This window comes from Dromiciops gliroides, chromosome 4 (genome assembly GCF_019393635.1).
Source record: "Dromiciops gliroides isolate mDroGli1 chromosome 4, mDroGli1.pri, whole genome shotgun sequence".
In the NCBI taxonomy this organism is placed as follows: Eukaryota; Metazoa; Chordata; class Mammalia; order Microbiotheria; family Microbiotheriidae; genus Dromiciops; species Dromiciops gliroides.
The window spans coordinates 213,832,428-213,846,489 of record NC_057864.1 but is presented as its reverse complement, the minus strand read 5'-3'; the positions used below and the strand labels follow the sequence as shown (position 1 = coordinate 213,846,489).

General features: G+C 43.3%; 1 protein-coding gene across 1 annotated transcript; it reads right to left on the bottom strand.

Annotated features, from left to right (window-relative positions):
* Positions 1-2,141: 2,141 nt before the first annotated feature.
* On the bottom strand, positions 2,142-5,544 carry MYADML2 (myeloid associated differentiation marker like 2). The gene has a single exon (XM_044004242.1). The coding sequence runs from the start codon at positions 5,542-5,544 to the stop codon at positions 4,621-4,623; it is 924 nt and encodes a 307-aa protein (XP_043860177.1). The 3' UTR covers positions 2,142-4,620.
* Positions 5,545-14,062: the final 8,518 nt, after the last annotated feature.

Here is a 14,062-nt window from a genome sequence, read left to right as displayed (position 1 = left end):
AAAACTCAAAAAAGAAGGGAAAAACAGCCCCAAAGTGGAAACAGTATGGTTCAATCTGCATTCAGAATCCACAGTTCTTTTTTCTGGATGTTGAGAACATTTTCTATCTTGAGTTCTTTGAAATTGTTTTGGATCATTGCACTTCTGAGAAGAGCCAAGTCTATCACCATTGTTCATCACACAATGTTGCTGTTACTGTGTACAATGTTCTCCTGGCTCTGCTCCTCTCAGCATCAGTTCATGTAAGTCCTTCCAGGTTTCTCTGAACTCCTCCTGCTCATCGTTTCTTACAGCACAATAGTATTCCATTACATTCATATACCACAACTTATTTAGCCATTCTCCAATTGATGGGCATTCCCTCAATTTTCAATTCTTTGCCACCACAGACACGTGGGTCCTTTTCCCTCTTCTATGATCTCTTTCAGATACAGACCTAGCAGTGGTACCACTGGGTCAAAGGGTATGAACAGTCCCATAGCCCTTTGGGCATAGTTCAAGAACGTAGTCTTCAAAATACATATAATGAAACTAACTCATCTATTCTCATGGCTTCAGCAGTTGACTGTAAACTTTTTCCTAATTGACTAGCATGTGTTACAGTGGAGAGCAGAGCTGATTTGCTAACTTGCTCCTCATTCCTCCCTCCCTCCAAGGAAAGGGACAGAATAAGATTCTCCCTAGACTGTGCTCCTTTGCACTCAGTGGGGCTGGCTCAGGAAGGGTCTTTTTTCTAGGCTTCTGCGTTCTTCTTTTGTCTTACAACATCAATAACCCCGAAGCAATGGCCCTATATTCCATTTTGAAGCTCTGTCTCTAGAGAGTTTACAGAATTATTAATAAAATGAAAGAAAAAAAGCTTGTCAAGTGCTAAGTAGTTGCTGCTATTATGATGAAAAGGTAACTGAATTTTGTGAAACCAAACCAGCCAAAGGCTTCCCTGCTTGTACTCTCTATTTGTTACAGAAGTAAGCATGAAGGGGCAGCTAGGTGGCACAGTGGATAAAGCACCGGCCCTGGAGTCAGGAGGACCTGAGTTCAAATCTGGACTCAGACATTGGACACTTACTAGCTGTGTGATTCTGGGCAAGTCATTTAATCCCAAATGCCTCACCAAAAGGGGGAAAAATATATATATATGTGTGTGTGTGTGTGTGTGTGTATCAATCATATAGTCCAATTCTAAATTGCTTGATGTTGCTGTTTGTCCTTTGTTTTTTTTGTTTTTTTTTGCAGGGCAATGAGGGTTAAGTGACTTGCCCAGGGTCACACAGCTAGTTAAGTGTCAAGTGTCTGAGGCTGAATTTGAACTCAGGTCCTCCTGAATCCAAGGCCAGTGCTTTATTCACTGTGTCACCTAGTTGTCCCTTGTCCTTTGTTCTTAAAGAGGACCATGACATCAGGGTGATGTCATGACTTACAGTGAATTGGATTTAAGTGAGGGAGGGCTGTGAAAAGTTGCCAGCCTCATTTCTCTCCTCCAGAGCCATCTGGGTCCAGTGGCAAGATATATACTGGAAATGGCCCTGGATGTTTAAGGCAACTGGGGTTAAATGATTTGCCCAGGGTCACACAACTAGAAAGTATCTGAGGTGAGATTTGAACTTGGGTCCTCCCTACTTCAGGGCCAGTGCTCTATCCACTGTGCCACCTAACTGCCCTGTTTGATATTTCTACCACTTTTCTGAAACTAGGAAAAGCAGCAAACACTACAAGCCCCAGAATTCTTAGCAAGGATCCTGACCATTTCCTCTGTCTACAAGGGAAGAAGGTGATGCAAAGAGCTGTTGCAACTATAAAGAAATCAATTTATATAAAACATTTTTGAATGAAAACCAGATGGATTTGTGGATAGAGGATGCAAGGTGGAGAAGGGAGGAAGGAAAGGGAGGGAGGGAGGGAGGGAGGAAGGAAAGAAGGAAGGAAGGAAGGAAGGAAGGAAGGAAGGAAGGAAGGAAGGAAGGAAGGAAGGAAGGAAGGGAGGTAGGGAGGGAGGAAAGGAAGGAGGGAAGGAAGGAAGGAAGGAAGGAAGGAAGGAAGGAAGGAAGGAAGGAAGGAAGGAAGGAAGGAAGGAAGGAAGGAAGGAAGGAAGGGAAGGAGGAAGAAAGGAAAGAAGGAAGGAAGGGAGGAAAGAAGGGAGGAAGGGAGGTAGGGAAGGAGAAAGAAGGAAAGGAGGGAGGGAGCTGAGTAAGAGGCAGTTTGCGATATGGGACTGGCACCTCAGAGACCAGAGATAGAAATTTGTGTCATTTGCATAGGGTAATAGTTGAAGCTGTGAAAATAGAACAGATATGACACTGTGCTGGCAGGGTTTCATAGCAGTTGCTGGGAAAACTACCTGATCTGGGGTCACATTCCATGCCTATTCTGTTGCAAGCTCTGCCCTGCTTATCCAGAAACAGCTTATAAGAATTATGAGAACCTGCTTGATATAGAAACCAGGTAGCTCCCCACCCAGAAGAGGGATAAAGAGCCCTGACTCTGAGATATAAACCCCATTAAGCATGTGTGCTCCTCAAGGGCAGGAACCCTGTGTTTGCTTTTCCTTGTATGCCCAGTGCTTAACCTGGTATATAGCAAGCAATTAATACATGGTTATTTATGATGATAATGATGGAGAACGAGCTTTCGTGGAAGTGGGGATTGGGGATGCTGGGAAGACTCATTTAAGGAAATGGTAAATCTTTCCTTATACAGGCTCAGAGACAACTTAGCCAGAGGCCAAGAGGTCTTAGCCAGAGTACTGTGGTCTTTGAGGGGGACAAAATTCCTCTTTCCATTCATTCCTTTCTCGGTGGCAGATTGTACACAGAAGCCCTTTGGTCTGAAGAGACTAGCACCTCTATTGTATCCCTACATTTTGAGAACATGCATGAATCTTTTTTTCCTGAGGAGAATGAAGTGGAGGTAACTTGGGGAGCTTTCAGCTAGGCCTTTGCCCCAAGGAACAGGACATGAAGAGGACCTATCTAGGGAATTTAAGGAAGCTGTAATTTGCTAATCATGTGTCCTTGGGTAAGTCTCTTCCTTTCCTCTAGACCTTATCCATAAAACAAAGCAATTTGAGTAAATTATCTCTAAAGTCTCTTTTAGCTCTAATATGCTGTGACTGAGTCTGTAATATGTTAGGCAGATGGAGGGACACTCCAATGAAATGAAACAGTCAGAACCAGGGTACAAATCAACTTCCTCTACTTTATTTCCATTCTTAGGTACTTCCTGAAAGACTAAGAAGAACTTAGCAGCTGCTCAGCCCAAGTTCTCTGGAGCTATAGGCTGAAGAATAATGGGGGTGAAGCCAAGATAGAGTCATAAGATGGTGTGATCAGTTCTGTTCCATGGTGTGGGGCCATTCTGGATTCTTTAGTAGTGACCTCTTAGAAGGCAGATACTAGTTTAATTGAATGTAAACTTGCTGCTCAAGATGGGAATCCAGAAGTCCAGGAACCAAGGTTAAGTGGGAAACTACGTTACTCAAGATACTCCAGTCTTTTTTACCCCAAACTACTGAAGACACATTGGCCTTCATGACATGGAAAAGTCCCAGAGTGCAATGCATCATGTCCACAGCATTCTGTGCCCCAAAATGTTCTTGCCAGGCAGTAGTGGATCTGGATCCAGGGTATCTTAAGCTGGGTTCTCATTCTGTAAGAAATGGTGCACATCTCCATCCCCAATCTCCTCCTGGCTGCCCTCCAGATCCAACCTAAACTTCTTTTTCTTTTTTGCAGGGTGATGAGGGTTAAGTGACTTGCCCAGGGTCACACAGCTAGTAAGTGTCAAATGTCTGAGATCAGATTTGAACACAGGTCCTCCTGAATCCAGGGACAGTGCTTTATCCATTTCTCCACCTAGCTGCCCCCAACCTATACTTCTTATTAGCTCAGTGAATAGCCAAGAAATAGCAAGGAAAAATGGAAGGAATGCTGGACTAGATGTCAGGAGTCCTGGAATTTAGCTAGAGTTTAGCCACTGATCAGTGGTGTGACATTGAACAAGTTCTCTAGCCCTCCATTTCCTTACCTATATAATGAGGGTATTGGACTAGAGGGTATCCAAGAAGGGAGGTCCAGACCAATCATCTGCTAAAAAGCCAGTCTCCAGAAATAAATTTTAAGACAATAATAACAACAACATTGATAGTGTGATATCAAAATAATGAAAACCATTCTACATACATACTCATCTACTGAGCTCATACTATAAGGCAAATAATTTTGAGGCAAATGGGTTTTAGGTAAATTGTCCTGTTCCAGCTATATAAGTTCTGGGGAGACAATATAATACTCTTTCCTCCCCATTTAGAGTCACACCCTTTCCGTGGGTTAATAAATCCTCACATGGGCTATTCTCACCCAATCCATTCTTTGATTGTGGCCTTCCCAAGGTCAATCTCGTAAGTCTTTCCTATCTAAGCCTGTTGCCCTCCCTGTCTCAGTCTTCCCTCCTTCAAGGCTCAGCAGCTCCATGCCAGACATTCTCCTTCTGTTCTCCCCTCCCCCCACACCTCTTCCTTCCCTCAAGTCAGAGAGAGAAGGGAGAATTTGTGTGTGTGTGTGTGTGTGTGTGTGTGTGTGTCCATGGGTGGGTGGGTAGAGAGAGACATTAGCTCTCTTGGGTTTATAGACTGGGCACAAAGCGGATTCTCTGGGAGTAGGCAAGGTCAGCAACATAGAAGAGAAAGTTGACATAGGTGAAGATGGCTACCACCAGCTGGCTATCCCAAGGACAGCTTCCTTGGGGACAGCCTGAGGGCCTCGAAGGAGTCCCATACTTGGGGTCAAAGCAGAAGACAGGCCAGATCACAGCTGCACTTAGGTAAAGCAGTACAGCTAGAAATGTGTACACAACTACTATCCGGTCAAAGGGGAAGCCCAGGGTTCCAGCCCGGCCGGTCACACTCAGGGCTACCACCAGCACAGTGCCTATGAAACATATACTGTACACGGCTACACACCACTGAGTGGCCACAAAGCGCCCATAGCGGCTGTCTTGGACCAAGGCCCCAAAGATGATGCAGGCCACAAAAGCCTGCACGATTTTCAGCAGGCCTGACACCGTGGCCATGTAGCTGGTGACCTGGCCCGGCCGTGCCCGAGTTAGGGCCACTTCAGTGGCATACGTTACAAAGAGTAGCGCCGCAAAGACGCTGGCGGCCAGGCGGAAGTCACGGGCCGTGCAGCCTTCTGGCTCCGGGGGGCACTCGAGCCTGGTAAAGTAGAGAGGGTAGACAATGGCGGCCGTGGCTGACAGGAGGGTGGCCAACATGGCAAAGGCTGCAGTAAAGTTGCCCCAGGACAGACGAAGGCAACCATGGAGGCGGGTGAACTCGAAGGCCACCACCAGACCAGTGAGGGCAAAGCAAAAACACCAGGCGGACATGCAGAAGGTCCCATAGGCAGCGTCGAAGCCACCCCGGTGTGCCACGAGGCTGAAGGTGGCACAGCCAAATGCCAGCTGTAGCAGGCGGGTGGTGCCCACTGGGGAAGTGACAGCTCCCAGGTTCAGGTAGGGACCCCCAGGGGGATCCATGGTGCTCCCCATCCCTCCAACCTGAGGACTCTAGCCTCACCTCCTCGGGGTACTTAGCCAATCTGTTTCATCCTGCTGATGCCTATGGCCCTCTCAATCCCACCAGGCTTGGGCTGCTTCAGGGGCCTCTCGGCTGTCACCAGATTCCTCTTGTAGTCTCCGGCTGCTGTCCTGACATTGCAGTCAACCCAGCTTGGTAGCAGCAGCAGCAGCAGCAGTAGCAGCAGCAGCTCTGCGTAGCTCTCTGCAGCATAGCTGGCCACCCCAGTGGTATAAATAGGCATGTGTATTCATAGACCCAGAATAGCCCAGCCCCCAGGCTTGGTCTTGGGGGTTTAGACACCCGACCCTCACTCTCTTCTCCTAATCATGCCAGATCCATTAACCTGATGATGGCTGGAGCTGGGTCTTTGACAGTTAAACAGCCACACTCACAGTTAGAAGATTTTATTTATCTCTGCCAAGGACAGGAGGAGGTTGTTAGTCCTGGAATGCACCAAGCTCTGACTCTGTTCCTGTTCTCATGGCAGGGACCCATGGGCTCCTGAAGGGAACTAGCCTCAGGGCTTAGGGGCTAGGAATGGGGACAGTTGTGTGGGATGAGACTGACAGGGCAGATGGCCTTAAGCTCAGAGAGGTCTGTTCTATTTTGACCTTATCTGTCCTTTCTCTCCTCTTTCTTACCCTAGCTAGCCACTCTGACAACCCTATGCTGATTGGAGGAGCCTCTTATCTTTGGCCAACCCTCCTAGCCCCACCCCTTTGTCCAACTTCTCCTTTTTCCAGGTTGCTGAATATAATTCTTGACCTCTACATGGGAATAAAAACTGTTTCACTGATTTTTCTAGGCATCAAGGTTTTGCTATGGATAGATCTATGCGCCTGGAGTCAAGAAGACCTGAATTAAAATCTGATCTCAGACCCTAACTAGCTATGTGACCCTGGGCAAGTCATTTGACCACTGTCTTAATCCACCAGCAAAGGAGGTGACAAATAACTCCAATATCTTTGCTAAGAATCACTCCAATATCTTTGCCTAAATGGGCTCAAGAAAATTTGTACATGACTGAACAATTTTCCCTGAGACTATCTCCTGTCCTCCCTCCCTGTCCCCATGTCCCTGTCCTCACACTTTATTACATTAGGGTTTTTTTTTTGGGGGGGGGGTAATTTCTTTCTGGTCTTTGTGGAAATATGAAGACTGAAAGGAAAAACAAAAACAAAAACAATTACCACCACTACATACATATTATTTTTTGTAGGACTTCTCCCTCAGTGAAATGCTGGGGGCAGGGGAGATGTTTTAAATTTTGGATTGTTAATTTATAAATAATAACTCACATTTGTAGAGCACTTTAAGGCTTACAAAGCCCTTTGTTCTGGGGGCAACTAGGTGGCACAGTGGATAAAGTACCAGCCCTGGATTCAGGAGGACCTGAGTTCAAATCTGACCTCAGACATTTGACACTTACTAGCTGTGTGACCTTGGGCAAGTTATTTAACCCTCATTGCCCTGCAGAACAAACAAACAAAAAACAAACAAAAAAAAGCCCTTTGCTCACAATGTGTGAGTTCAAAAATGTTTTTTCTTTCTTTCTTTCATTTTTTTGGACTAGATGTGGGATTTCACTGGCATAGGGAATTCCCAAAAAGGAAACATTGTATACCAAAGTGAAACTGTATCCTCTTAAAGAGCTTCCTAGGAAGCTGAGAGATTAAATTACTTGCCTAGGTCATACAGAACCAGAGGTTGGACTTTGTTCTGGGCCAGGTTTTACATCCCATCTGACCATATATCCAAGACATCTCTTTGCCATCTGCCTTGCACCAACTTTTTCCAGACCCCCAGCCAGACCCCCAACCAGACCTCTGTAACCTATGCCCTAGTCTATTCAGTTTGGGACCCATAATTTTTTTTTTTTTTGCGGGACAATGTGATTTGCCCAGGGTCACACAGCTAGTAAGTGTCCGAGACTGGATTTGAACTCAGGAAAATGGAATCTTCTTCTGATTTCAGACCCTGCACTCTATCCACTTTACCATCTAGCTACCCCACTCTTTTATATTGTTTCCACCTATAAGAATATAAGCTTCTTGAGGGTAGGGACTGTCTTGCTTTTGTTTTTGTATTACCAGTGCTTAGCAGTGCTTGGGACATAGTAAGGGCCTCATTAGCTCCTGACTCCAAGGCTGGCTCTTTCTCCACTATGTTACTTTATTTTTCTTCTTTTAAAATTTTTTTCCCAATTATTTGTAAAAACTATTTTTAACATTTCATTTTTTACTGTGTGAACCTGGGCAAGTCACTTAACCCTCATTGTCCACAGAAAAACAAACAAATAAACATTTCATTAAAAATTTTTTTTGAGTTTCAAATTCTCTCCCTCCTTCTCTCCCCTCATTGAGAAGGCAAATATTTTGATATAGATTATACAGTGCAGTCATATAAAACATAATTCCATATTGCCCAGGGTCACACAGCTAGTGTCAAGTGTCTGAGGTCAGATTTGAACTCAGGTCATCCTGAATACAGGGCCAGAGGTGGATAGCATTATTCATCATAAGGCCTCCAGAATTGTCTTAGAGCTTTGTATTGCTGAAAATAGCTGTCAGTTACAATTGATCATCAAACAATATTGCTGTTACTGTGCACAATGCTCGCTTGCTTCTTCTAGCTTCACTTTGTATCAGTTCGTGTCTTTCCAGACCTTTTTGAAATCATCCTTCTTTACATGTAATGGGAAAAAAATAAAATACTTTATTAATTTAAAAATAAATAAATAAAAAATGAAATCATCCTGCTTGTCATTTCTTATAGCACAATAATATTCCATCACCATCATATACCACAGCTTGTTCAGCCATTCCCCAACTGACGGGCATCTCTTTGATTTCCAGTTTTTAACTATCACAAAAAGAACTGCTATAAATATGTTTGTAAAATTAGGTCTTTTTCTCTTTTGGAAGGATGTCTTTGGGATATAAATCTAGCAGCCACTTCTTCTTAATTCTAGTCTCGGGCCTTTTTCTGTGCAAACCATTTTTACTGCTGGATAAATTGAATGAGCTGTCCTCTGTTATAATCTGAAGTAAGGAAGAACGTCTGCCTTTCATGGCTGAACTGTTAGGAAAAGCTGTCTACCCTTGTTACCTCCACTTCCTCTCTCATTCATTTCTCAACCCCTTGCAAACTAGCTCCTCAACTCCTAACTTAACTGAAATTGCTCTCTCTAAAGTTAACAAGGATCTCTTAAATGCCTAATCCAATGACCTTGTATCACTGCTCATTGTTCTTGACCTCTCTGTAGCATTTAACATTGTTGACCACCCTCTCCTGGATCTTCTCTCCTCTCAGGTTTTTTGTTTTTTTTTAAGTGGGGCAATGAGGGTTAAGTGACTTGCCCAGGGTCACACAACTAGTAAATGTCAAGTGTCTGAGGCCGGATTTGAACTCAGGTGCTCCTGAATTCAGGACTGGTGCTTTATCCACTGCCTCACCTAGCTGACCCCATCCTCTCAGGTTTTTCATGATACTGCACTCCCTCTGGCTTCAAGGAGACAGGGCAGGAGCTTATCCTCAGAGTAGGTAGGCTGTTATCTTTGTCTCCCATGGCTATGAGTACGTGGCCGTTGGTTATTCTCAGGTGCATGTGTCTAAAGAGCAACCTGGGGAGTTCAGGCAATCCGGAGGTCCTAATAATGGCCAGAGTTAATGGGTCTCAGTAGTAGAGTTCACCAGAGCCATAGAAATAGCTATAGGAAACTGAACAACCTTTGAGGTATATGTATCCAGGCAGCAACCTTGGGAATTATGGAGCTCCAGAGGTCTCAGTGGAGGTACCACTGGTTACTGGAGGAGGTAGTAATAGCCTTTGGAGTGACAGGGACAAAGACAGAGAAAGCACCTGCAGGAAGTATCAGAAAGATGGTCTCCTAAGGACACTGACAGCTTCAGGGAGACCTCTCATGGTGGACAAATGTTCTTTCTGTGCATTCAACAGAACCAATAACCCAATGACCCTACCTGGATTGCCATCATCTAAAGGGAATTTCATGAGAACTCTATGAAAGGAGAAAAGGACTTACAGGGCCAGGAGTTCTTTGCCATATTTATTTTCTAGCCCTGTGACTCACTACATTAGTATTTTCAGTTAATGCCCAAATTTCCACAGGGACCTGGTGTGTGCAAGGGGAGAGTATGTCTCCAGTTTGGGGAAAATTTTTTTTGTGCCAACTATTTGTGTTATGACTTTTTAGTAAATTAACTTTAAAAAAAGCTAGTTAATGCCTATGGACTAAATGTTAATGGAAAACAGACTGGTGGGGGTTTGTGAGTGGCAGTACAGTACCAGAAACCCTAGCACTTCATAGTTAGCTCTAGAACAATTGGAAACTAAGTAGTCAGCTGTTCTTTGGGGACCCAACTTGCCAGCACTAGTGTTGGTTGGGGGAATTACCTTAGAGCAGGCGCTACAATTGAAACCATGGAATTATTGAAGAAAAAATTAAAAAGAGAACCTTGTCTCTGGGGGCAGCCAGGTGGCACAGTGGCCCTGGATTGAGGAGGACCCGAGTTCAAATCCAGCCTCAGACACTTGACACTTACTAGCTGTGTGACCCTGGGCAAGTCACTTAACCCTCATTGCCCCACCAAAAAAAAGAGAACCTTGTCTCAATAATGACAAACTTTTGGTTTTCAGAATGTCAAAAAGATGGTAAAAGCTAAGCATTAGAAGAAACAGAAATTGTTGATTATTGAAAGTTTCAAAAATTAAGTCGTCTGATAAAATTCTGAGTGACAAAAGTTTGGTGCTTTCTCCCCATCTTTTCAGAATATTGTGGTGCTTTCCTTCTATATTGTCTTAAGACCAACATTTTCTGTGCCATGATGATTTTGTTTTTCTATGAAGACAATCCAAAACTAATGAATACTTGATTTGCCAGTCACTTATGTGGAATCCTCTTCTGTAACAAGGATCAGAAGACTGGGACTTTCCCCTAGAGCACTGAAATTTAAAGTGTACAAGCAGAGCCTCATTATCCAAACAATAGAGCTTAGCACCTGGTTAGAAAAAATAGACACCGTCCATCCTCACTGCATTTAACTGTGCTCCAGATGAGCTTTCCTTGGCTTAGTCCAGCCCGGTCTTGCTTCCCCTACCCTTTGAGGACTGGAATTCCCAGAAGAGGGTACCCCAGGGTTTCTGTTTCCCCACTTTAGGCAGTATCCTGGGGTCTCTTCCCCACCCTACCCACACAACTAAATTTTGTCTTAAAAAGTTAATTTCAGGGTGAGTCTTATGTGGCTTGCCTTGGGGGCATTTCATGCCACTGCTAATTACAACACTCCCTTAACCAATCCTTCCAGACTGGTATTGCCAAACTGGTTCTTGCTACCACATTTGCTATGGCTCTCCCTCCCCTTTCCCCAGCTTCTTTCCCCATCCTACTCACTGCCCCACCCCTTCTACCCTGCCATTATTACTATAGTTTAATGGTTTTATGGGTTAACTAGACTAGCCTGGGAAATACTCCCATTGATAATGTTGTTTCCATGGGAAAATGTGCTTTTAGTTCCAAACAATGTACAGACTAATTTTGGGAAGACATTTGGTTTGTAGTTATAACCCATGGTCCAGGGAGACCTGAAGTTCTGTGTTTACAGACTAGATTAAATCTTTGGGGCTTGACAGTGGTGGTCAGTTTTGTTACATAATCTCTCCCTTAGTGTTCCCAGGCACAGAAAATTTGAGGTTGCCATTGTTCCTCTACCACTGAATCCACCCCTTACTGACCGTATTTCCCCATTTTTTAAGGTGCCAGTGACTAGAACTCAGTTCCATTTAATCACCTAACATTGGATCACCTAAACAATTGGATCAACACTACTTACAAAAGGGTATTTACTTCAAAACTATAGAATAAACAAAAAATGAAAAATTTCCCTCAAACTTCAGAGGCATATTTCTTCTTATAACATCTTGTTTTCTGGAGAGGGGGGATGAAAATTGAGCCACAGCTTAGCTCAGTTCCTGCATAGTATTAGTTTCACCAAGTACAAGTCCAGTGTCGGATTCTTCTGGACTGAATTCTTAGAACCATGCTCCTAAATGTGCCACTACTGGGCTGACTGAAACTTCTGACCTGGATTCTTGGTCTCTTGTACCCCATGTCTTGAGTGCTTGGCCATACCAAAAACCCCATTCTCTATACTTAAAAGAAAACAACAAAAAGCTCATTTCTTGGAGCTCCATGGCCAAAGTGGATGGAGGAAGCCCTTATTCCCTAATTTCATGGTCACATGGTCTTAATGCCTCAGAGTGAAGGAGTCACTTTCTTTTTTCTTTTTTTTCGGTTTAGGTTTTATTCAATATCATATACAAAACATTTCCAGACCCAAGAGGGTTTAATCCTCCTCCTCTTCCTAGTTGATCTGGAAGTACCAGAATTTGTAACTCTCCTTGCTATTGGCCACCACTTAGAGCCAAACCCAAAGATTGTTCTTTTTTAAGTATTTCTTTTTTTTTAATAGAGTATTTTTATTTATTTATTCATTTATTTATTTTAGTGAGGCAATTGGGATTAAGTGACTTGCCCAGGGTCACACAGCTAGTAAGTGTGTGTTAAGTGTCTGAGGCCGGATTTGAACTCAGGTACTCCTGACTCCAGGGCCGGTGCTCTATCCACTGCGCCACCTAGCTGCCCCCTTTTTAAAGTATTTCTTTGACAGGTACCTCAAATATCTTTTAGAAAATGGCACCTCTGAAGTCACAGTTATCTTACTCTTACTTCTTTCAATGGTTACGACTCCACCACCAAGGTTGCCAGCCTTTCCATTCACTTTGATCCATTCTTGTAAAAACTGCTCAAAATTAGTAGCATCCATAATCCCATCTTCCAAAGGATGGGTACAATCCAGGGTAAATTTGAGGATTTGCATCTTTTTTGCCGCCTTTCATCACAGATTTCTTAGGAACTATGATGATCGAGGAAGCAGAAAGCTTTCTTTTTTTTTTTAAATTAATAAAAGGGCTTTTGTTTGTTTGTTTGTTTTGGTGAGGCAATTGGGGTTAAGTGACTTGCCCAGGGTCACACAGCTAGTAAGTGTCAAGTGTCTGTAAATAAAAGTATTTTATTATTTTCCACTTACATATAAGGATAGTTTTCAAAATTTGTTTTCATAGGATTTTTAGTTCCAAATTTTTCTCCCACCCTCCATTCCCTCCCTCCTCCCCAAGACAGAAAAAAAACTGATATAGGTTATATATGTGCAATCACATTATATTTCTGCATTAGTCATATTATGAAAGAAGAATCAGAGCACAAGGGAAAAACCTCAAAAAAGAAGGAAAAAGAACAGCCCCAAAGTAGAAACAATATGGTTCAATCTGCATTCGGAATCCATAGTTCTTTTTTTCTGGATGTTGAGAACATTTTCTATCATGAGTTCTTTGAAACTGCTTTGGATCATTGCACTGCTGAGAAGAGCCAAGTCTATCACCATTGTTCATCACACAATGTGTACAATGTTCTCCTGGTTCTGCTCCTCTCAGTCAGCATCAATTCATGTAAGTCCTTCCAGGTTTCTCTGAACTCCTCCTGCTCATCATTTCTTACAATACAATAATATTCCATTACATTCATATAGTCATTCTCCAATTGATGGGCACTCCCTCAATTTCCAATTCTTTGCCATCACAAAGAGAGCTGCTATAAATATTTTTGTACATATGGGTCCTCTTCCCTCTTCTATGATCTCTTTGGGATACAGACAGACCTAGCAGTGGTACTACTGGGTCATAGGGTATGAACAGTTCCATAGCCCTTTGGGCATAGTGAAGTAGCCATTGTCAACCTTAGATTCCAATGCAGTCAAAAGCCCCAGCAAGTACTGAGTCAAGCTATAATAAAGATGCCAGTGGTTCTTATTACAGAGCCAGTTGGAAAAAGGTTGTTCACAAACATTCAGCGGACCAGCACAAAACATCTATGTATGCTCTGGTTCTCTCATTTCCTGGAAATACATGCTTAGTATCTTCTAGCTGGATAATGCCATTTTAGCAAACTGGTAATGTTCGCACAGTCATTAGCTCTCATGACACAGTAAAGTCTCTTTTTGACTTGGGTCCTCACCTAGGGTTTGACTCAAAGAACCTCCGAATTTATCCCATGTCTAGTCTCCACAAAAAATGAAAAAAGTCCTCAGATTCCCCCCCCAATGTATATGTATATACACACATACATACATACACACACACACACACATATCCCCAGCACTTGGGCTAGAAATACCTGAAATATAGAGCAGACTTTAACCCAATTTTTAAGATGTAAAGATTCACACCAGATCCCTTTCTAGTTTTCCTTTTGCTCTCTATTGGGTTTCTGCCTCTGTAGAGACTTACACAGTCTTCTAGACTTACAGTATTCCCCGATGACCCCTTAAAACAGGAGAAGAATGAGGGGATATAGAGAACCAAGTAAACTGTCCCTCTATTGAATCTCATCTCTCATGGACCTGTAATAGTTT

Bases quoted from the DNA above. Each gene is read 5' to 3' on its own strand.
- MYADML2 (XM_044004242.1), bottom strand. From the start codon at position 5,544: ATGGGGAGCACCATGGATCCCCCTGGGGGTCCCTACCTGAACCTGGGA.